Raw genomic sequence first — 21,024 nt, 5'->3', positions numbered from 1 at the left:
TCACTGAAGCGAGTGCTGTAACAGTAAACGAACATGATGATAGTACAGTCACAAAATAAATAATGTAGTATACTCTGACATATAGTAATATTTATAATAGTAACACACTATGAATGTATGATCATTTTAAAGAAACAACAATATTTAAATCGTTTATTTACAGATAATTGGTATTGATACGGTCCGTTCTAATATATTATTTTTTTTATAAATACTTGTACAAATATACAATTATATTACAAAAATTTAAATTAATTACACCTAAAATCAAATTTCGGGAATGCTAAATGAACTCGAGACCCTCATACTTATCATCCGACACGTACGAATCCTCCATTAACAGTTCACCCTTCACAGTGAAAGCAGTTATGTACGTGCCGGTTTTGCCGTTCAGTTCGACCGTTCTTAAAGCTACTATCACATGATCACTAGAAGTCGGCACGAATTTAAAACTGGAGAAACCCTTTGCCGCGCTCTCCGTGTACAGTGGCACTTGTTGCACGTCATACAGGTCCTCGTCGGTGGAAATCAAAACGGAACAGCCTCGTTTCTCGTCCAGCGACTCGTTGTAGCGCTCATTGCTGCATCTGCGCGGCAAAAAGTACCAGCGTTCATGCACAGGGGACCAGACGGCGCTCTCATGAATCATGTAGCCTGGCCACGAGATGCCCAGCACACTGCGGATCCTTTTATAACCTTCCTCCCAGTTTATGTGAGAGACCTATAAAGAGCATAACAGATTATTTTTGAAAATGAATTAAATAAATGGGGAAAGAGTACTTGGCCTTTAGTTGTTACTGTCTTGATGTACTGGGGATTGGCGTTCTCGAAATCGCCGCTCGGTGTTGTCCATTCTTTTCCCATGGATCCGACGTAAAGGATCTCTTTCTTTACCGTCGCCCATTCCGACTTAAATCCCTTTGCGTTTCTGTGAATTAACGTTTTATGTCATATTTAATTTCAACACATGGGTAACACACTTACTTTCCATCACCATCCATTAAAAGTACCCAAGGCAGGACTTTATTGTTGACAATTTCATAGACAAGTCCTGTTCTATCATCAAAAGTTAATAGTTTACCATCGAAAACAACCAGTTCAGATAATTCCATGCCTCTGCCTTTCAATGCATAATTATTTGTTAATCTAATTGGATCTGTTTTGTCCCATGTTATTGTCACCCTGTGAGTGTGGGGATTGTATGCGAGGTAGCCAGTTTTTAAATAGGAAAACCACGTATTCTTTTCTGTCTCACTTTTAGAATTTGTGTCCAAATCTGCTATGATACCTGGAAAAGAATGAAATATGTTAGTGCACAAATTTCTATAAATTAAATCCTAGTTGTACCTATTTTAAAAGTATGCAGTGAGCTAGTTTTGATTGGTCTGGTTAAAGGGTAGGTGTAGTTGTAGCTACTAGATCTTAATGGTGTGCCACCCTTTCTCATATAAAAGTAAATGAGTATTAACAAACCGGTAACACCAACAATTGATATAAAAGTGGTTTGGCCACGTATTGTTTTATTTACCACCCGATATGCGGGCTGAGATCTAAGTGCTCTGCGCCAATCTCTCGTCGAAACCATTTCTTCTTCATCTAGTAGGCTCATCCGCAGACTATTAGGTTCCATGTATTCATCTATTTGATGTGGTTGATTAACACGGCTGCACAATTGATTCACGGAACTGTCGATCGGTGTGTAAACGTCGTGATAACATTATCACGAACCTTTTATTTAAATTAATCCATTTTCAAGTTATCCTAACCTATTTTCAAACAGATGTCAACATGACAGCTTGCGTTGAGTTGGCACAGATGCGTACAAATCAGCGGGAATCTCAAAAGTCTATTTATTTATATAAATATTTATGTTTCTATGACATTTCTCCCCTTATTAAGTTTCCTACCAGTCATAAACGAATATTTTAACTATAATCAATAGGAGTTTTATTCAGTGAACAGTGAAATTTCTTTAAGAATGTTGATCATTACAACTAGGGGCGTATAAAATCGATATTAAAGCGTGTTCGGAAAATGTGTTTGACACGCTGTCAACACAAGTTCGGTCGTGTAAAACGCGAAATTCCAGTGAGACGCAATGCCCGCATAACTGGTTGCGGGGATTAACAAGGGAAAAATGAGACGCGCGTGAAAAATATCCACACCAAAACTCTTTAATATGGCATCGTCAAGTTCGGGGAGTTCTACTCCCAGGGGTGTGGAGGAATGGAAATTGGCGGCCGAAGGAGTTAATCTGTTGATAAACAACGACGCCCAACGGGCCGAAAATTTGTTCCTCCAGTTTCCGGACAGTATTGTCATGAGATGCGGATACTGTTATCTCGTGTTTATGGTCAGTAATGCTGGAAACATTAAAATGTCATTGTTTTGACGTTTTGTACCAAAATTTGTTATGTTAGATAACTGCGTATGCTACTAAACTGTAATCTGGGTTGCCGATCCTATTCAAAATTTTTCTATTCGACTTGCATTAAAGTTTATTATATTATGCATTCTTATCAATATGTAATATTTCTTCGTATAAACAACAAAAGACTAGTCTAGGAATCAATTACAGGATGCACTGATGAGTTTCGAGGACGAAAAACTAGTACTGGCGAACAACGTGCTAAAAGACATGGAAAAACGCTGCACTAACAACACTAGCTGGCTGAAAAACGTGTCCAGAGTATTCGGCTACGCCCAGAATTCACAATCCCAATCCCTGAGTGCTTACTGGGAAAATCAAATCATATTGGCAGATTCTAACGTCCTGCTTGGCATTTTAATCTTCTTGCAAAATGATCTTTCCGGTAAGGATGCATATGGTGGGTGGTGTTAATTTTTCCAGCTTTTTGATTGTGGTGAATGATCGACGTTTTAGGCATGTTCAAGGGTGGTTGGGCCTTGAGGACTGCCTGGAAGATCTACCAAAAGATTTACAATCAAATCAAAGACGTGTACGAACAAGAAATCGGACCGTTAAATTTACCAGGTTGGTTGTGTGGAAGTTGACTGTGGTGCTATAAAGAATGTGTGTGCAGTTTTTTCAGATTCCCTGGACGAAATGCCCATACCGGATGACCTAGAAAACGTCTTGGAATCTCCTTGCGTCAGCAAAACTTCCGCGACCACCTCCCAATGCAACGGGTACATCCCTCACTCGAAATCCGCGATTCTAAACGATAAAATCCGGAAGCCGTCCTCCGATTCAACAGCTCAAACATACCAATCGTCCATGAAAAAGTCCGTGTCTTTCAATAGTAATCTGAGTAAGAACGAAAGGGACGGCTTCTGGAACCGCTACAACTCGATTAAATCCTCCGTAACTTTCACCTATCTCAAATCGCTCACACTCTTCGGATCGAACGAAGTGTAAGTATAAATGAGTTGTAAAAAGTTACGCCTCAAACGCCACTCGAATATAACAGAATTTGGTGTTTTAAGAAAGACGGATATGGACAAGGAGACGATTACACGGTTAATGACGGCGGTGTCTTTCGGCTACGGACTCCTTCAGCTTGGCTGTTCCCTACTCCCACCCTCCGTCCTAAAACTGACCAACTTCCTGGGTTTCAACTCGGACAGGAACGCTGGACTAACGTGTTTAAAATTCGCACGCACCGGACAAGACATGAGAGCACCACTGGCTACGTAATTAACGTTAAACTACAGGTTAAAATTTGAAGCATCACGATAAAGTTTCAGGTTATCATTATTGTGGTACCATACGATAGTACGACCGTTTTATAGCATGGACGGCACAAATGTACAAGCGGGAGCTGCTGCAGCTCGGCAATTGATCGCCGAGTCCGAAGAGAAGTATGGGCGGTCTTGTTTCTTTCTGTTCTTCCGGGGGCGAGCACACAGAGTCAATGTACTGTTTGTAAAACTATTCTGGATTGAAAGTGAAATCGTTTTGTTTGCAGGGTGAGATAAATGAAGCGTTATTCAGTTTCCAAGAGGCGGTAAATGTAACACAACAAAGAGAAATGAAGTTGTTAGCTTCACATGAAGTTGGTTGGTGTCATTTAATACGTTTGGATTTTACTCAAGCTACACCCGTGTTTATGTACATGAAACAAACATCCAGATGGTCCAAACCTTTTTACTGTTATATTACCGTTCTGTGTACTGGTGCGAGTCTGGAACCTGGTGCTGATATGCCTATTTTATCCGAATTAAAAGGTGTGTTGTGATAAATATCATGATTTAAATAACTTTGATTTTTGTAGAATGCATCAAGAAAGTTCACAAAAACAATCAGCTGTTTGAATTTTTGTTGAAACGTGCGACGTACTGTCCCTTACAGGAGATCACTCTTGCCAGCATCAATCAGGTCTATTGGCGACTTTTCATCTACGAAATGCTTTACTTGTGGAACGCTCTGGCTAGCTGTTCATCCGAATCAATTGACGCAATCATAAATGGTACCTGACAAACCTCAATTTAAAATAAATCTGTAAGAATTTTTGTTGTAGATTGCAAAACGGTAAAGGTGGGCGACAAAACAGAAGAACCGATGAAGGGGCTTTCATTATTGATAGCGGGGTCGTGTCACTCGATAAAAGAGGAACATGAAGGTGCCGTAACATCGTTTGAAAAATGTCTGGAGTGTAGGATGGATATGCAACCGGACGCACCCGACGCTCATATTTCTGCTTTTGCGCACTACGAATATGCGGTCATACTCATGAAAGATCCGGAAGTGAGTTGTTTCATTTTTGTTCTCCTTTATGTGTGATTTTTTTTTAATTGCAGACGAGGGAAGAGGGCAGAAAGCATTTGCAACTGATTAATCAGTACTATGGGTTCGATTTCGAGCAAAAATTGAATGTCAGAGTGAATAATTTGCTGAAGCAGAAATAGACCAATGTATGACAATATGTTAATCGATAGTACTCACACCGTAACTGATAGTTATTTATAAAGAAGCAATATATTTATTACCAAGCTGATGTTGATATTTTCTCACTGTTACTGTAGAATGTTATGTAAGAGGTCAAGTTTCGTCCAGTGTTAGATTTGGATAATTTCCAATTTGTAATATTGTTCGATTTACGTCTTTGATAATTTTAAAAACAATGTGGAAAAATATGTTAAAGTTAATACTCTAGTCATTTCGTTATGTTCATAAATGAATTAAGTCCGTCCACAGTTTTAGGTTAATACGTTTTTATTTCAATAAATCATGTACAATATTACAATAATAAATGTATAATCACATATTAAATAAAATATTTTAGTTAATGCTTGGGGTTGCTAATTTACCATGAACGCGTAACCTAAAAAAACTTTGTTAGTATGTAATTAACTGTGTTTACAGTTAAAAAAAAACTAATTCAAAACATAAATTTAATTGACCCTCATAAGTGAAAAATTAAACAAAACTGCGCACATCTTTTTATCATTAACAGTCTATAAATAAATAAAATTGAAATGTATGCAAAAAAAATTAATAAATTTTATATATTTTGCAAGTCAACATTGAAGGGTAATCAGTGACCCCTGCATCCATCACTTAATTTATTCGTGCTCAAGATAAAACTATCAATGCATTAATAAACCATCACGGAAATACAAACTTGACATTGATAGATCTTAAAAACTACAATCTCACCTACACATTAATTATAATTGCTATACACTAGTAATTTATACAATAAACATTTTCATATGCCACTAATTTAACATTACCTGTAAACGCAAGTGAACTCGGGGCTTCCTTGGTTAGATAACACCTTGAACAACAAATATTCAACTGGAAAAGAATTTGCCACTTTGAAATTCTGTATCGATGGCCCGTTAATATCGTACATGAATTGTCCCAAATATGAACCTTGTCCATCCTCTACACTTCTCAAAGCCTAATCAGGTACAAATTATTACATAAAATTAATTAAAAAAAATTCAGTAAGCTTACGCTAACTACAAAGTCTTTCGGTGCTGTTGATATTTCCCCGGTTGGCGACATAAATTTGGGAATATGCTCGAGACTTATAGTGTCTATGTTTACATGTCCCACCAATTTAATTATTACACCTCCACTTCCCCCTTTGAAAGCCCAACATTGACCTGGCGCAGTTCCTATCTACGAATAAAAAGAAGGGGCTAAAATTCATTTATAAAAACATTTTAATACTTGAATTATAGCTCTCGGACCGTTTTGTCCTTCGCAAAGTGATAGCCCAAACAAATTTTTAGGTCTGTTATAATTCTCGGTCCCTGGCAATAGACTGACAATCGACCCGCCTGAAAATTTAACGTTTCAAGTCTGTAGAAAAGATCGAAGTAAGAGACCTGTGGATTCTAGCGCATAATCTGTACGACCTGTTTGGTCGGACGCCAGTCTTCTCATCTCATCCTTCACCATGTCTCTAACATTGTGCGTTCCATCTGTAAATTCGCCAGACTTATTGTTACGTTTAAGATTTTGCTCATGATTACGTTTAATGAAATTAATGCTGATCTCTAGATTGTTTATCTTGTCGCGCAATATCTGATTATCAGCCTTCAGTTTTTCCAAATCAGCCTTCATAGTAAAATAGCTCATGAACACGCTGTTCACCACTGGTAAAATAATAAAGGCAAGAAACGCTAAAATATCAACGAACCATACTTATAAACAGCAACATTTACTTTAGATCTTACTACTGGCGATGATATGCCGGGCATATTTTGACCAGATATCGAATGGTCGGCTTAGCGCTCCGAACCTGTGGGATGACGTTCTGTGCCCAGGACAAAAGGAACGGTCCTGCCACCCCATGTTCGGCATATCCGGCAACGAGCTCATGTCATATTTGTATGGATTGTGTAATAATTCTCGGCTGTCGCACGAACTTTCGCTGCCCTCACGTTTACGAAATAAAGGCGACGGTGGGGAAGATGTGAAACTTGGGTTTTCGAATTGTAATATTGGAGATGGAGAAGGCGTGAGATTGTCCGTAGAGTCGACTGTCTCGTGACCGGTTGTACCCAGGACCGCGAGCTTCGCTGAAAATTTTTAACGCATTGTCAAGGAGAAATAATTTGACGTCTGTCACATTAAATTACATGTTGCAATGTTTTTCATTTTGATTAAAGAGAAAACTATTAACAATACCTGTTAACCTAGTGTTATAATTATGAGTTGGTTTGTAAACACTTTTTCCGTCCTCTGAAAAGAAAGTAAAAGTTAACAACATTTTAGCGCTATTTAAGGTTAGTCTGTGTCGTTTTTGGTTAATAGTTACCAAAGCTATGAAAGCTGCTTTCTCTTCTCATCCTCGCAGCCGTTTATGAAGAGCAAATCATAAAAATGTATTGAATTCTCCCGAAACAAACGATCAGGAAATGCGCCAGACATGCAACAGACATGCAACTATTAGACTTTGTAATTACCTGATAAAAGTGTGCCATGATTATAGAAAACAAAGCCGATAATAGTTTTTCAAAAGCCTACATTGATACACTTTTTTTTTAATAATAAATTTGAAAATGGAATTAATAATAAACATTCTTGGAATCTTTGATTACAATTATCCTTGCCGTTTGTGACCCATACTTAATTGGTAAAAATTCAGTTGCATTGAATTTTAGTTATGTTTTGATTAAAATGTTAAAAATAGTGTTGTGCGTTTGAAATTTTTTATACACAATCATGCGATGATTTAGTTGACATCAATGCCACGAGCAACAAGAGAATTTCGCAAATCTTCGAAAACAAGCTATTTCTTTGCTTGCGTCAGTCTTTATTTGTCTAATTGTGATAACAATTGTATTAATACAAGTCTTTATTTAGATTATATTTCCTTCACTTTTAATGTACCTGAAAAAAATTTACTCATGATCCGAGAAGATTATAGGTCTCGAAAACAAGACCATTAGAGAGCTTCTCATGCTTCTCCGTTATCACAAATGTTAACAAATTGTTTTTAGTAATTTAATGTACCTGAATAAAAAAATTAACCCAATAACCCCAAGTATTTTTCTTTTCTTGATCCGAAAAGATTGTAGATCTCGAAAACAAGACCTTTGAAGAGCTTCTCATGCACATCTGTTATCAAAGATCGTGACATCACAATAATTGTTGTTCTATGGCAACAGTCTGGCGTGACCTTATGACATACCCCCTGCGAGGCATTTGCCAATATGTTTTCGAACAAGAAATCCTCCAACTGATAAGAAGTACTTTTACACAAGCGGCCGACTAATTTAATTATTCGCTACAAGTTTTCCTAGCTTTCAACTTTGCATTTCGTGTGCTCCGTGTGTTAACGATTTTGTGTGGATTAATCGCCATGGATTTCAGAACTGAGGTAACTATAATTCATTGAATAAAATATGAACAATCTCAAGTACGATACTGTTGAAAACATCTTATTTAATTATCTTAAGATTGTTCTTGTTGAGTTTATTATTGGAACAGCCTTGGGGGGTTGTGGTGTAAAATTTTTCCCACTCGACGAGTGCAAGGTCTGGATGATAACACGGGCGAAAAAATATTTGTATTGTCCGCTCACACGAAAACAATCGTTTTCGGGAACTTTGACCTTCCAGAGATTGCGGGACCCCCTGTGGCATGTTATCGCATTGACACTTGACATAGCTATCGCACGAGCAAATACTCGCATGGAGACATAATTAAATAATCTAATCGGTCGTTTTTCTATCCGAAAAATTCGGAGTTTATTGGTAGACGAGAAATGAAATATATTTTCGGAATTGGGACATATTTTTGATAAATTGCTCTTTGGAAATTATTACGTAACAGAATTTGCCTGTTACTTTGTGTATGAGACGAAATTTTTTTTATATTTATCGTGATTTTTAAAATTCGGTAAGAGAAATAAACGGACGTAATTATAATTTTAATAATTTTATAATATGGTAGGTAAAATCTTATATATATATATATATATATATATATATATATATATATATATATATATATATATATATATAATTTCTCTCTTTCTATGTATTTAATATTTGGTAATTAAATTTTAACAAATATTTCTATAAATTTGGAAATGTAAATGTATTTAATGTAAATAAAATTATTTATAGTATGTCTCATTTAAAAAGGAAATACTTTAATCTATAATAAAAGATAAAATTTCGAATGCATTCATTCAGTCTGTTCCATTTAAAATTGATACATATTAAACAAATATTAAATTATTAAATTTATATATATATATATATATATATATATATATATATATATATATATTTGCTATAATTTATATTATTTGAAAAAATATTTTAATTTGCCACAAACTATTTAATTTTTCATAAATAGCTGAATAAATTTTCTCATTTTTTAGGAATAAAAAATATTAAAATTGAATATATAATACATTATTATGTATCTTTTGGATCGCTATTCAATATTGAAGTATAAATGAAAGTTGTATGATATTTCCAATTTCAACAGGCTACGCTTTATGTACTCAAAAATAAATGAACAGTACATCAATAAAATGTTCATTTAATTTCCCATAAATGACATAATAATTTCATTTATTTTATTCCTATTTGTAATAATATATAATTTAGATATACAGGGACGTATTTTAATTTTAAACGCAACCCTTCTTACAATATCACCTGTTCGGTATTATAGGTTATGTTGCGCAAAATCTAATAATAAAAATACATTATGTAAACAAACATGTTTTGCGTGTCATGTAATCAGAAATAAAGGGCGAATAGTAACATGAGATGGAAAATTACGAGGCCGAATCACCCGAGGGGGTCTCACAAACAGAACCGAACGAAAAACAGGTCATATTGAAAGATGTAAGTAAAAAATAAATATAAAGTTGCGATAGCACGAAATTTGTTTAATTGGGGGTCTCGGATTATCTCTAAGAAGTTATCTTAACGACCGAACGGTTGCTATATAAACAGCATGTGTCTGGTCATTATAGATAATTGAGTCTTAGCCTCTGGCAGTGTTCAAGCTTCAACGTGAACGTTAAAAGTGTCCACGCGTTTGTTTTCTCTCGTGTGCGAAAACGGAGCTAGTTTTTTTTACGTGTCTTTCGAACTGTTTTATTGTGTTCTACGTTGTGAAAAGTCCTATAAATGTATTCGTTTTTGCAAAAGGAAAGAATGAGCATTATTTCGAAATTCAGAGCCAATCCCATCTACTATTCCGATTACTCCGATACCTGCCTCTAAATTAAGTACTGAGATTGGTACAATTTTCTTCAAAAAAAAGGCTGTAATTTTTTGTAACTGTTGAGACTGATTATAGTACTTAATGATGGACATCATTGCCAATGTAAGTCTCATCAGCCTCTTTCTTATTGATTGCTTTATAATTACCAATTAATTAATTGCCGTATTTTTTCAGTATCCTGTAATCAAGGCCTTCTTAGCAGGCTCATTCTCTGGCACTTTCTCGACAGTTTTATTCCAACCCCTGGACTTGGTCAAGACACGCCTGCAAAACCCGACTCACGCCATCATAAAGTAAGTTTAAGCTGATAAACCCGAAAGTTAGATAACACGTTATTTTCTCGTAACAGTGGACGTACCGGAACCGTTTCGATGGTCAGCGTTTTCGCGAACATCCTGCAACAGGAGCAGATCCGCGGTCTGTGGAAAGGAATGACCCCTTCGATTACGAGGTGTGTGCCCGGCGTCGGTCTCTATTTTTGTTCGGTGGATTATATTAAAACCACGTATTTTACGGGCAAAACCCCCACGCCACTTGAGAACATTGCGATAGGGATGGTTGCTCGTTGCATGAGCGGTGCTGCTTTAATTCCCGTTACTGTTGTTAAGACTAGGTAAGAAAGAGTTTTGTTGGCTTAATTGGTGATTAAAAATTAACGTGATTTTGTTACAGATTTGAAAGTGGTGTATATGGATACAATGGAGTGTTGTCAGCTCTAAAAGAAATCTACAAGACTGAAGGTTTCAGGGGCATGACTTGTGGCTTGGTTCCTACTTTGTTCAGGGACGCCCCATTTTCCGGGCTTTATCTCATGTTCTACTCCCAAACTAAACAATTAGTACCAGAAGGTAATCCTCATTATCAACCCTGAAGTTACAAAAATCTAACATTATTTAATTTATTACAGAAATTTTAAACTCTGGTTATGCATCTCCTGTTCATTTTACATGCGGAGTGACAGCGGGAATTCTTGCGTCAGTTGTTACGCAACCGGCAGACGTTCTCAAAACGAAGATGCAACTATATCCAAACAAGTTCAATGGCTTGTGGTCAGTTGCGGTTTACGTTCATGGAAAATACGGGATGCAGGGGTATTTTAAGGGAATGGTGCCAAGGATGCTGCGACGTACTTTGATGGCCGCCATGGCTTGGACCTTGTACGAGCAAGTGTCCAAGGCCGTTGGATTAAAATAGGGATAGTACAGTTTTAAGATGGTTTGGCGTGAATGCCTTGCTTGAATCTTTTTATATAATGATGTCGTCGGTTGGACGAAGATACGAATGATTGAAATAAACTGTATAATCGAGGGTTATATTTAAGTTTATCGTACTGTACTATTTCTTATAATTATGATTATTTATAAGATAATTTTTGATAGAGGTAATGATGTCTGTCTTATGTACAAGACAGAGTATTATTTTATTTGTGTAGGTTAACATTTTGTTGATTTTATAAATATATATTTTATGTTATGATGTAATTTTATTTATAAACTACAGAGAATATAAATAAGTTTTGCGTTCGTGACTAAACTTTATTAAAAAATATATATAAATTTAACTTTTATTTTTTTCGTCATCATGTAATAATTATTTTTTTGGCAATTTTTCTGAAAAAAAAAAATACAATTACAGTTCAATCAAAAGAACGTATCTACAAACCCTTTGAGTCAATTTCAGCATTTTTGTCTACATCCTTTTTAGTAGTTTCTTTTGCTCGTCCTTTGTAAACCTAACAAAAAAATATTACTAATACAACATCTACAATAGTAGTAAAAATTACTTTGCCATCTGTCCCTCTAACTCCACTATCAGTAACAGGAAAATTGTCCGGATCCCATTGATTTAAAAAGTGTCCAACTCTCGCTACCCTTTGTTCCGGTGTTGTGGTAGTGAAACTTCCTCCACAGTAACGATTACAAATGTGATCCGTTCTAAGAAAATATTCTAAGAAAATCTTACATACATTTAAATCACAAACTTACTCCGGTTTCTCCACTTTTCCACCCAATATGGCTTGTTCGACAGCAATCAAGTTTTTAGTTTTCTTTGCGCTACAATAGTAACATTTAATACTCAAAAAACGTAACCGATATGTAATTTTGAAACCATTTCTGGTGCTTTCTCAAATAATCCAATTCATAGGCCAAATAGGCGCCCATACTTCTCCCGCCAGGAAGGGCAGCCGGTTTCGGATATGAAACACTATCGGGCTCCTTTCTCATCATTACTTCCTTATCACATGACAAACAAGTAATGTTCCTGATGAATTTCGATTTGGCTCCTGCAGCTTCTGTTGTATCTTTCATTACCGACATCTTAGTGATTTTGTCATGCAGTGACTTCAGTCGTGTGTTTGTGTGTTCTTTCAGAGCCTCCATTTCGTCAGCGTCCAGTTTCTTCGATATTGCAGCCTCGAGTTGGGCCAACTCCAAAGACCAATTCATCACTTGGTTTTTCAACTGATTGAAGCTGTCCTGCACGTTACCGACAAAATTGTCTTGTACGTCCTTTAATTGTGCCTGGGTGACAAGCGGTTCCAGCATGCATTTGTCCACTTTATCAAGCAGGGCGTCTTCAACATCTTCCTTGTCCGCCTTCGTGTTTTTCATATGTTCCACAGTATATTGTAGATTGTCCGTTATAGCCTTCCTCAGCTTCCTCTCCTCCCACAACGTAACGTTTTTATGTTGCAAATCAAGAAAGTCTTCTTCAAGCAGAATGAGGCGATCCATCATTTCATCATCTTTCCCCCTTTTGTATACAATATTATAAATTGTTTAACTATTTGTAAATACTTACATATTATCTACTAGAAATGTTACTTTCTGTGATAACTGGTTCAGTGTTACCTGATGTTCGTTCAAAGCAATTTCATACTCCTCCATTTTACAGTTCAAAGGACACTGGACAGCTAAAAACTACAATTATATAATTGGTATCTGGAATTTTAACATACCTACCCCTAATCGTGAACTTTAATTTGTTAATACTGTGGCCAAAGATTTCGAAACGTTGATCAACAAATTGGTAGATGTTTACCATGTCTTCCTGTATCATTTGGAGAGCTTCGGCTACTTTCATATTTGCCAGTTTTGAACCAGTCAATGCTGGACGACCAATGTGATGATCCTCTTCTGGTTCTTCATCATCCGTAATTGTTGATGACGTCGGACGTTTATGTTTGATGTATGTGTTGCCGTCCTCTATAAACGTCCGTCTTGGACTTGTATCAGACCAGCGTTGTTTCTCTCTTTCCTTCAGTGTCTTTTCCCTTCCATCACGCATTTGGTCCTTGAATTCTTCCTTCGTCTGACCGCGTGGGGATTTTCGCTTATCGCGTTCACGAGGTGATTCGACTAATGTACTTGAGAATTGTTCAACCTGACTTGAACCTTTTCTGATTCCACCATCCGATGCTTTTCTGCTTGTTGTTTTCTCTTTCCATCTTGGTGACGGAACTTCATCAATTCTTTCATACTCCCATTCGGAAACTCCTTTTTGTGTTTGAACTTCTTCACCATCGCGTTTTTTTGATAGAATAGGTGTTCTTTGAGGAGTTTCATAATCTTCACTATCTCTTCCTGTTTGCTCCCTTGGGGATTTTGGTTTTTGTTGTCTTTTTTCATGTACTTCCTCATCAGAATATATTTCTCCAACACTAACACGTTTCGCTTTTTTCTTTTTGTAGACCACTTCGGTATCTTCAAGGATTTCCTCCTCTTCGTGATCAGATTCTCTTGTAGGTTTGTGTTTTCCTCTTGGGTGCCTCGATTTACCAGATTCAGCAGAACTTTCATCTTCATCACTATAAACCTTTTTTAATGGTCTTCGTTTACGATCTTCGGATCGTGCTTCATCAATATCTTCTTCATCTTCTTCCTTCTTCCTTTGATCTCTAGGTGTTTTTTGTTTGCCATCTGCTTCTGCTTTATCAATGTATTCATCACTGTCGTCTTCTCTTGATTTCACTTGATCTTTTTTTGATTTTTGTTTGATGTTTCCTGGTTTTCGATCCACAACTTCATCATCCACCCTCTTTGCCCTTGTTTCATCTTGTTTTGATGTTCTTTGTTTGCTATCTTGTGATATACTATCGACATCTTCATCACTTTCGACTTTTCGTACCTTCGTCCCTTCTTTTTTTCTTTGTTTGCTATCTACTGGTGTATCGATATCTTCATCTTGGTCAATTTCTCTTATTTTATGTCGATCTTTTATTGACGTTTTCTTTTTACGTTCATCTACTAGTGGAGCTTCTGTATCATCATAACTGTCCGTTGATTTCGTTTGTTCTCTTCTTTGTTTTCTTTTAATATCTTCATCGATATCAACTTCTTTTATTTTCACTGAATCTCTTTTTGCCTTTTTTTGTTTGCGTTCTTCTGCGCGAGTATCGACGTCTTCATCACTATCGTCTTTTCCTGCTTCCTGTTTTTGAACTTTTTTAGCTTTTGCCTGACTAGGGGTTTGTTCTTCATCCTCACCTACTCTTTCAGTGTCAACATCTTTATGCTTTACGGTCTTACTCTTTGTAGTTCCTTCTTTCGCGCCACCTTCATCGGGAGTTAATGACTCATCTGAAGAATCCTTCTTAGATATACCCTTCACATTTTTCGTACTAGAACGCTAAATAAATCTGAACTTGTTAGCAATAAATGTAATAGTTATAAAGTGAGATTATTACTTTAGACTTTTTCAAAAGTACTGACGATTTATGTTTCATGTCTTTCGTAGATTTTCTTTTTGCAGGAGGTCTTTCATCGTCAAAGTCGTCGTCTCTATAATCTCTTCTTTTCCTCGGCAACTCACTAAAAATTTAATTGTTTTTATAAATTATCTGAAAAATATAAAATTGTTATTACCCCTCATCCTCCATGTCATCATCATCTTGTGACAACCTCTTAATTGACCTTCTCTTGTCTAAGTCAGAATCAGGTTTTATTTTTCTTGAAGGTCTTCTCATGATATTTTCGTTTTTTAATGCTGTTTCAATATCTTCAAGCCTGTCGACCACTTCCATAAGTTCATACTGTTTCACTGGTGCTGCGGCTAAAACATCGGCAGCTGAAGAATCTCTACCAACAAATTCAACAACTGCAGTCAAATTTTTCACCATCTCCTCCAACGACTCCAATTTGGCCTTGTTCACCATTCCTTGAAGCAGTCCTGGTAGTGTTCCTGATTCAGTTTGCGACTTCCTGATTTCTCTGATTAATTCCTCATTATTAGGAAGATCCAACAGTATCTCATATTTTGTCTTCAACTCCTCGACATCTCTTTTCAAGGCTGACGTGTCTACTCTTTCCGCATGCCCAATAATTACCACCTCTGCAAAATTTTATTTTGTGAGACATTTTATTGATAACATTTTGGACGTACTACCCTTGTCAGTTTTCTCACTTCTGTCTTCATCAGTTGCTGGCATCTTCTCTTTGCCCTCTTTGTCTATTACATATTCGGTTAATGTAATTATTGGACCGGGTTTAGCATTTTCCATGTAAGTCTGTAGACGTTCGCTATCGTTTCCTCGAAACTCTACGTTCAAATCGGAAAGAGACAACTGTTGAACCATTACATGGAGAAGGGCGTGTAAAACTGTAAAATTCACAACACCAATCTGAAAGGAAAAGTTTTAAGAAAATTGAACGGTTTATTCTACTTTTACCTCTGGTGAATTTAATGCCAAGTCCACCATTTGGGGCAAATTAACGATTGTACTTTTGGCCATTTTTTTAAATGTTAACACACTGAATGTAAAACGAATTATAAAGAAAGACTTATCTTTCTGCTTGACATGTTTATGTCAATGTCACTAATTTTACTGGGAGACATAATCAAATTTAATTGTTATATGAATCTCTATTGAATATAATACAAGTATAATAATTATTTAGCCTCCTTCTTCGACTTCTTCTTCTGGTAGGAAGTCCATTGGAGGTAATTCTTCTGGTGTAATCATTTCAGTCTCGTCTTCAGTAATAGGTGCTTCTTCAGTTACTGGAGTCATCACTTCTTCCACCCTTTAGTAAGATTTATTGATTTAAATGTATCATTTGAAATTATGCACTTACTTTGTCTCAGATTGTTTGGAATGAACTGAAGGTGCTTTCTCTGAAATCAAATAAAGCAGCGTAATTAATCGATGTGGATAAGTAAATATTAACTTGAACGTACTTGTTTCCACTTTTTCTGAACTAGGACGTTTTCCTTTAGTTACAGATGACAATGATGTATGCGACTTTTCTAAACACCAAATCCGATTATTCGCAAATATAAAATTGTTTCGACTATATACTTACTCTTGGTATCCTCCAAGACAGCATTCACTTTAAAATTATAACAAAGTTATTATTAATTACTATTAATATTAGAAGTGGTTTAACATACTAAGTCTAGTATTCTCCTTTCGTTCACCTTCTTGTGCGTCGTCCTTCTTCTCACCAACATTTTCTTTAGTCTTGACTAGAAGTTTCTTAAGTTTGTCATCATCACGGCCACGGTACATCTAATCCAAACAATTAAATATACTCTCCCACTATACACAATTCTTCTCACCTTTCCATCAGTTCCACGAATAACTTCATCCACAACTGGTGATATTTCTGGACCCCACTGTTCCAAAAAGTGTCCGGGTCTTGTAACTCTCTGCATGGGAGTCGTAACTGTATGGCTACCACCGCAATATCTATTGCAGAGCTCGTCAGTTTTGTCAGATCTTCCGGTGACAAGCGATTGTTCCAGAAACTTCTTGCTTTTCGTATCCACGCACTTCTGTTGCTTACGCAGTTGGTCCAGCTCGTATGCTAGATACGGGCCCATGGATTTGCCGGGCGGTTTAGTTGTTTTTTTGGGCCAGAAGCTTGCATCTACCTCTTTTCTCATCAGTGCTTTATTATCACAAGATATACAGTTGACGTTACGCAGGAATTTAGATTTGGTTCCAGCCGCCTCTGAAATGTCCTTCATCTTAGCTAAAGCTTGAATTTTCGATTCTAAAGCATGGAAATTTTGCTCCATCAAACCCTCCAAATTTTCCATATCTGATATTTCCGCCTTTTTGGATATTTCTTCGGATAGATCTGCCATATTATTAGTCATTGTGTCTCGCTACAACAATTTTTAGTTACGAGATGTGAAGGTATGCATGAATTATTCTCACAAGCGCTTCTAGCGAGTTGACCAAATCTTCGATTTGTTTCATTATCATTTCACGCGTCTCGTCGAAGAGATCGAAAGAAACCTTTCTGTGGACTAAACAGGCGTCAGCTTTGTTCGCTAAAGCTTCGTCCATTTCCTCTTTGTCCGCTTTCACATTTTTCAGGACTTCTATGTTCTCTTGTATCATCTACAAGTACGAAATTAAATTGATTGAAACTTTTAGTGGAATAAAACACACATCGAGTAGGTTTTGTCGTTGGTCGCGTTCCTCCCACAGTTTCTCCAAAGTATCGTGCACTCGCCGCATCTCGTCTTGTAAGCTAGTAATCCTGTTAAATGTCTCCACTTCCAAGTGTTCGTTCGTTGCACTTGCCCTATACAATAAAAAAAACATGAGCTAAATTTTACCACAACAACAACTTCTCACATTGCACCGCCAGAAAACACAACCTCTCTCAAATGATTGAATTTCTCGTTCAGTTCTGCAATCTGATTGTTGTACATGGTGTCCAAACTGCTGATTTGCTCACTCATTCTGGACAAATCCATCTTCATCTGCACGAACTTCATTTCAGGCGGCGCTGCAACGTCTTCCGCAGCAGATTTGAGGGCGTTCAATTCTTTAATGGTCTGGAGGAAATCGTGGCCACAGAACTTTCTCACTCGCTGCAGTTCTGTTTGAACGATTCTGAGTGCTTCTTCCATTTGCATGTTGGCTAAATCGATTCTGTAAAGGAATTAAATTAACTTCTTTTGTAGTTCATTGATATTATGACTACCCCATCAGATCAACCGGTGGAGGCAGGTCGGTAACAGAAGAACGTATTACTGAAGGCATTTCGTTTACTTGAGGAGCGGATTTTTTGCTTGGAACTTTCGCTGATTTTCCTCCTTCACCTGTTGGAGATGATGCTGACGTAGGTTGCTTTGTTATATCCTATAGTTTAAAACGGTTTTATACTATGATTTTGAAAATCAATGCGCTTACTTGATTCATGTACAGTATCTGTCCGTTTGGACCAACCATTAAAGGAGGAACTGGCTTCATCATAAATGCGTGTGGTGTAACTTTGGAACCAGCCGGAACGGCTTTTCCTGACGATGCCAATTTCATTCTTTCATCCACAACTAAAGATATTGGTTCCACCATGCTGTTTTTCATCACATCCTGATCTTTTCTATGGACGCTTACTAACAAATTATTATTTTAATTTATATATAAAATTATCAAATGTTTGTTTGAATAGTACCAAAAGCACTCTCAATATTAGCCAGACGCAATTCCATTTCCGCCATCTCCGCATCATAAGTGGGAAAATCAACAAATTGATATACGCTGACGTTTGAGACTGTAGCGTCAGGTTTTACGCTTAATTGTGCTTGAGACTTTCGCGGCGTGGACATTTTAGAGAACGTCGAAGGCATCACTAGAAAATTTATAGATTGCAGTACTGTTTTTATCAACAATCGTAAACAAGTATTACTGGTTCCTCTGGGTGACTCTTTGGCTAGATCCTCAATCATGGTACCTAGTTTGATAATAGCCTGATCTGCCGCGTCTAATCTTTTATTAATCGTCATGAATTGGAACACTTCTTGCGCTTGAGTTTGAATTTCGTCCGCTGAAGTACTGAAGTAACAAACATTATTATTGTAAGGAAAACAGTTCTGTTCTGTTTATACCGTTTGGTAGTAATGAGGCCAAGAGATTTGGGTAGTTCAGACAGTTCATTTACCCTCTTGTGCAGATCGGCAATATCCGTTTGCATTTGTTGATAGTGTTCTTGAGTGATCGCGACCGGAAAATTGGGCGGAGACGACCCGTGTTCTCCTTTGGATTGCTCTACTACTACCAGAGTCTGCACTTCATGATCAGCTTTTTCGCTTTCCTTCTCATCGTGGGTTCCTTTCTCCTCTAAAAATAATCACATTTTCATTGTTGTTTGTGGAAAAGGAAAATTACCTTTAGTTCCTTTAGGTTTTTTGACTTTTTCTTGTGGCCCTTCCGGGCCCATTATGTACTCCGTGAGTGTAATTATAGGGCCCGGTTTGGCTGATTGGATGTAAGTTTGTAGTCTTTCGGCGTCGCTTCCTCTGAATTCGACGCTGCAATCGGTCAAATTTAATTGTTGGACAATTACGTGCAGCAGCGAATGCAGGACCGTGAAATTTACGATTCCCACCTACAAAAATAACTCAAAATTTTTTTAACGTGATTTTTTATTGATGGTTACCTCTGGCGAATTCAAAGCCAAGTCTACCATTTGGGGCAGTGTTATTGTAGTGCTGGCTTGAGGTTTAGACATCTTGTCGGTTTGTTTTAAAGTAGCAGTAGTTTAGTAGCAAAATGTAAAAAATTTTTGTAAAAAATTGTCAAATGTCAAATAGTTTGATTTTTAACTCCATGGAGAATATATATTTTTTAACAATAAGTTATAAATAATAATTATAATGGCGATTTCATATTTTATTTGATTGTTTTTCAACAGAACATCTTTAGTGTTTCTTTTCAGCACACTGGGTAATTTCGAAGATTTTAAATTTTAACAGGCAACTAGGGTGCTGATCAGTGCTAATTCCGCTGGTTATTATTATTGTTCTGTGTGATTAAATGAAGTTGGTACATTTGCCAAGTTTGTGAAAATGGTAAAAGGATTTGTACTATATCAATCATATAACAGACCAAAAATTGATTCATTGAACTAGCAAGTTACATGGTACAGAAGTCCACATCGAGGTAAGCTTTAAACATTTATTTTATTCACACCAATAATAACAGGTGGGCTGAAAAGGTTGTAGGCTAGCATAGAAAAAATCTTTTTTTTGATAGAATTTGATTTTATTATTCAATATAGTTGCCTTCGAGGGCGTTCTTTCAGATCGATACACTTATTCCAGCGATTTTTCAACTTTTTGAACCTGCCAGAAAATTAAAAAATTAATTTTCCGGTAGGTCTGCAAAATACTCATCCTCGAGCTTGACGAGCCATATTTTGAGGTTTGGGAAGAGATAATAGTCCGATGGAGTTAAATCTGACGAATAAGGTGGATGGGGAAGCAATTGGAGCCTTAAATCGATGCTCTTGTGTGCCGGCGCATTGTCTTGCAAAAACAATTTTTTTTTTCGCTTCATGTGTGGCCGTTTCGCAGCAATTTCGGACTTCAATCGCTCCAATAATGCGCAGTAATACTCGCTGTTGATGGTTTTTCTTTTTTCGAGGTAGTCCACGAATCCCATCGGTGGTCAAGGTGGTTACTTTTTAGCCCACCAGTTAAAATAGCTGGGTGGCAAAATAAGATAAATTGGGAATAGGTGTCAAATGATAGCTCATTAAAAAGGCCTATACATTATTGCATAGCTTTTGACAATTGATCCGCTCGTTTAGACATATATAGGGCTTTGAAATATCAACAATAAATTTGCCGAAAAATCTAAAAATTTATTATTTTTCGAACGAGTGACTGATTTAATGAATCACCACAATTGGAGGCACTAACGCATGTTGCAAGAGTGACACCCCAAGTGCTCCGGAATGTACAGCAACAATTTGAACATTTCCTTAACTAATACAAGTTTTTAAATAAAATTAAGTTGATTTTTGGATTTTACCTCAAACGTATCTTTTTAAAGCTGTATAATTTTATAAACGAGTGGACAAAGTTTCAAAAATTAAGCAACAATTTAAAGAGAA

At 36.7% G+C, this 21,024-nt stretch overlaps 6 protein-coding genes and 1 long non-coding RNA gene across 16 annotated transcripts; 3 read left to right on the top strand and 4 right to left on the bottom strand.

Annotated features, from left to right (window-relative positions):
* Positions 1-139: 139 nt before the first annotated feature.
* Positions 140-1,791, bottom strand: LOC109603184 (apyrase). The gene is made up of 4 exons (XM_020019658.2): positions 1,348-1,791; positions 985-1,288; positions 781-928; positions 140-721 (listed from the first exon to the last, which is right to left on the bottom strand). Exons 1-4 carry the CDS (start codon positions 1,628-1,630, stop codon positions 284-286), a joined length of 1,173 nt encoding a protein of 390 aa, XP_019875217.2. The 5' UTR covers positions 1,631-1,791; the 3' UTR covers positions 140-283.
* A 159-nt stretch (positions 1,792-1,950) lies between these two features.
* Positions 1,951-4,958, top strand: LOC109604178 (tetratricopeptide repeat protein 39C-like). Of its 5 annotated transcripts, none has more exons than XM_020020710.2 (10): positions 1,951-2,353; positions 2,579-2,813; positions 2,885-2,995; positions 3,045-3,375; positions 3,448-3,654; positions 3,709-3,877; positions 3,930-4,188; positions 4,236-4,430; positions 4,482-4,708; positions 4,762-4,958. In XM_020020710.2, exons 1-10 carry the CDS (start codon positions 2,180-2,182, stop codon positions 4,867-4,869), a joined length of 2,016 nt encoding a protein of 671 aa, XP_019876269.1. In that variant the 5' UTR covers positions 1,951-2,179; the 3' UTR covers positions 4,870-4,958. The 5 variants fall into 5 exon arrangements, with proteins under 5 accessions (XP_019876269.1, XP_049816971.1, XP_049826800.1 ...); XM_049961014.1 differs by having other exon boundaries at positions 2,579-2,828; positions 3,045-3,150; XM_049970843.1 differs by having other exon boundaries at positions 2,579-2,828.
* Positions 4,959-5,158: 200 nt separating this feature from the next.
* On the bottom strand, positions 5,159-7,342 carry LOC109604204 (SUN domain-containing protein 1). 4 transcript variants are annotated; one of them, XM_049961098.1, is made up of 9 exons: positions 7,236-7,342; positions 7,106-7,159; positions 6,652-6,996; positions 6,448-6,597; positions 6,301-6,396; positions 6,143-6,252; positions 5,924-6,091; positions 5,698-5,867; positions 5,159-5,285 (listed from the first exon to the last, which is right to left on the bottom strand). In XM_049961098.1, the coding sequence occupies exons 1-9, from the start codon at positions 7,264-7,266 to the stop codon at positions 5,243-5,245; spliced, it is 1,167 nt and encodes a 388-aa protein (XP_049817055.1). In that variant the 5' UTR covers positions 7,267-7,342; the 3' UTR covers positions 5,159-5,242. The 4 variants fall into 4 exon arrangements, with proteins under 4 accessions (XP_049817055.1, XP_049817116.1, XP_019876300.2 ...); XM_049961159.1 differs by having other exon boundaries at positions 6,448-6,570; XM_020020741.2 differs by having other exon boundaries at positions 6,655-6,996.
* On the top strand, positions 7,052-7,500 carry LOC126264269 (uncharacterized). The gene is made up of 2 exons (XR_007547027.1): positions 7,052-7,135; positions 7,193-7,500. It is a non-coding gene; the product is annotated as an uncharacterized LOC126264269 (long non-coding RNA).
* Positions 7,501-8,194: 694 nt separating this feature from the next.
* LOC109604189 (mitochondrial glycine transporter A) lies at positions 8,195-11,644 on the top strand. Of its 3 annotated transcripts, none has more exons than XM_049961293.1 (5): positions 8,195-8,300; positions 10,346-10,464; positions 10,521-10,784; positions 10,844-11,019; positions 11,079-11,644. In XM_049961293.1, exons 1-5 carry the CDS (start codon positions 8,283-8,285, stop codon positions 11,363-11,365), a joined length of 864 nt encoding a protein of 287 aa, XP_049817250.1. In that variant the 5' UTR covers positions 8,195-8,282; the 3' UTR covers positions 11,366-11,644. The 3 variants fall into 3 exon arrangements, with proteins under 3 accessions (XP_049817250.1, XP_019876280.1, XP_019876288.1); XM_020020721.2 differs by lacking the exon at positions 8,195-8,300 and adding an exon at positions 9,631-9,786; XM_020020729.2 differs by lacking the exon at positions 8,195-8,300 and adding an exon at positions 9,928-10,273.
* A 79-nt stretch (positions 11,645-11,723) lies between these two features.
* On the bottom strand, positions 11,724-15,951 carry LOC109603266 (nipped-B-like protein B). The gene is made up of 11 exons (XM_020019749.2): positions 15,840-15,951; positions 15,557-15,791; positions 15,037-15,502; positions 14,859-14,982; positions 13,135-14,800; positions 12,974-13,085; positions 12,281-12,925; positions 12,157-12,225; positions 11,955-12,105; positions 11,834-11,903; positions 11,724-11,781 (listed from the first exon to the last, which is right to left on the bottom strand). The coding sequence occupies exons 1-11, from the start codon at positions 15,900-15,902 to the stop codon at positions 11,762-11,764; spliced, it is 3,621 nt and encodes a 1,206-aa protein (XP_019875308.2). The 5' UTR covers positions 15,903-15,951; the 3' UTR covers positions 11,724-11,761.
* Positions 15,952-16,013: 62 nt separating this feature from the next.
* Positions 16,014-19,709, bottom strand: LOC109603062 (uncharacterized). Its single transcript, XM_049970798.1, has 16 exons — positions 19,567-19,709; positions 19,296-19,515; positions 19,016-19,247; positions 18,817-18,962; positions 18,583-18,759; positions 18,321-18,523; positions 18,112-18,269; positions 17,760-18,059; positions 17,571-17,706; positions 17,334-17,519; positions 16,730-17,281; positions 16,562-16,679; positions 16,474-16,500; positions 16,349-16,417; positions 16,246-16,285; positions 16,014-16,194 (listed from the first exon to the last, which is right to left on the bottom strand). The coding sequence occupies exons 1-16, from the start codon at positions 19,636-19,638 to the stop codon at positions 16,065-16,067; spliced, it is 2,766 nt and encodes a 921-aa protein (XP_049826755.1). The 5' UTR covers positions 19,639-19,709; the 3' UTR covers positions 16,014-16,064.
* Between the last annotated feature and the right edge of the window lie 1,315 nt (positions 19,710-21,024).

This window comes from Aethina tumida, chromosome 1 (genome assembly GCF_024364675.1).
Source record: "Aethina tumida isolate Nest 87 chromosome 1, icAetTumi1.1, whole genome shotgun sequence".
NCBI lineage: Eukaryota > Metazoa > Arthropoda > Insecta > Coleoptera > Nitidulidae > Aethina > Aethina tumida.
Note: the sequence above shows the minus strand (reverse complement) of the source record. Positions and strands in the feature narration are given on the sequence as shown.

Coding starts and splice junctions, on each gene's coding strand:
- LOC109603266 (XM_020019749.2), bottom strand. CDS start 15,902: ATGGCCAAAAGTACAATCGTTAATTTGCCCCAAATGGTGGACTTGGCA. Junction 15,792..15,839: donor TGGCATTAAATTCACCAGAG/GTAAAAGTAGAA, acceptor TTTTCCTTTCAG/ATTGGTGTTGTGAATTTTAC. Junction 12,926..12,973: donor ACATTTCTAGTAGATAATAT/GTAAGTATTTAC, acceptor TGTATACAAAAG/GGGGAAAGATGATGAAATGA.
- LOC109604204 (XM_049961098.1), bottom strand. CDS start 7,266: ATGAGAAGAGAAAGCAGCTTTCATAGCTTTG. Junction 6,598..6,651: donor CCGGCATATCATCGCCAGTA/GTAAGATCTAAA, acceptor TTGATATTTTAG/CGTTTCTTGCCTTTATTATT. Junction 5,286..5,697: donor GAGTTCACTTGCGTTTACAG/GTAATGTTAAAT, acceptor AAGTTTTTTTAG/GTTACGCGTTCATGGTAAAT.
- LOC109603184 (XM_020019658.2), bottom strand. CDS start 1,630: ATGGAACCTAATAGTCTGCGGATGAGCCTACTAGATGAAGAAGAAATG. Junction 929..984: donor TTAATGGATGGTGATGGAAA/GTAAGTGTGTTA, acceptor GTTAATTCACAG/AAACGCAAAGGGATTTAAGT. Junction 722..780: donor CAGTAACAACTAAAGGCCAA/GTACTCTTTCCC, acceptor TGCTCTTTATAG/GTCTCTCACATAAACTGGGA.
- LOC109604189 (XM_020020721.2), top strand. CDS start 9,709: ATGGAAAATTACGAGGCCGAATCACCCGAGGGGGTCTCACAAACAGAA. Junction 10,465..10,520: donor CCGACTCACGCCATCATAAA/GTAAGTTTAAGC, acceptor TTCTCGTAACAG/TGGACGTACCGGAACCGTTT. Junction 11,020..11,078: donor TAAACAATTAGTACCAGAAG/GTAATCCTCATT, acceptor AATTTATTACAG/AAATTTTAAACTCTGGTTAT.
- LOC109604178 (XM_049970843.1), top strand. CDS start 2,180: ATGGCATCGTCAAGTTCGGGGAGTTCTACTCCCAGGGGTGTGGAGGAA. Junction 4,431..4,481: donor AATTGACGCAATCATAAATG/GTACCTGACAAA, acceptor TTTTTGTTGTAG/ATTGCAAAACGGTAAAGGTG. Junction 4,709..4,761: donor TACTCATGAAAGATCCGGAA/GTGAGTTGTTTC, acceptor TTTTAATTGCAG/ACGAGGGAAGAGGGCAGAAA.
- LOC109603062 (XM_049970798.1), bottom strand. CDS start 19,638: ATGTCTAAACCTCAAGCCAGCACTACAATAACACTGCCCCAAATGGTA. Junction 19,248..19,295: donor AAAACCTAAAGGAACTAAAG/GTAATTTTCCTT, acceptor GATTATTTTTAG/AGGAGAAAGGAACCCACGAT. Junction 18,963..19,015: donor GGCCTCATTACTACCAAACG/GTATAAACAGAA, acceptor TTGTTACTTCAG/TACTTCAGCGGACGAAATTC.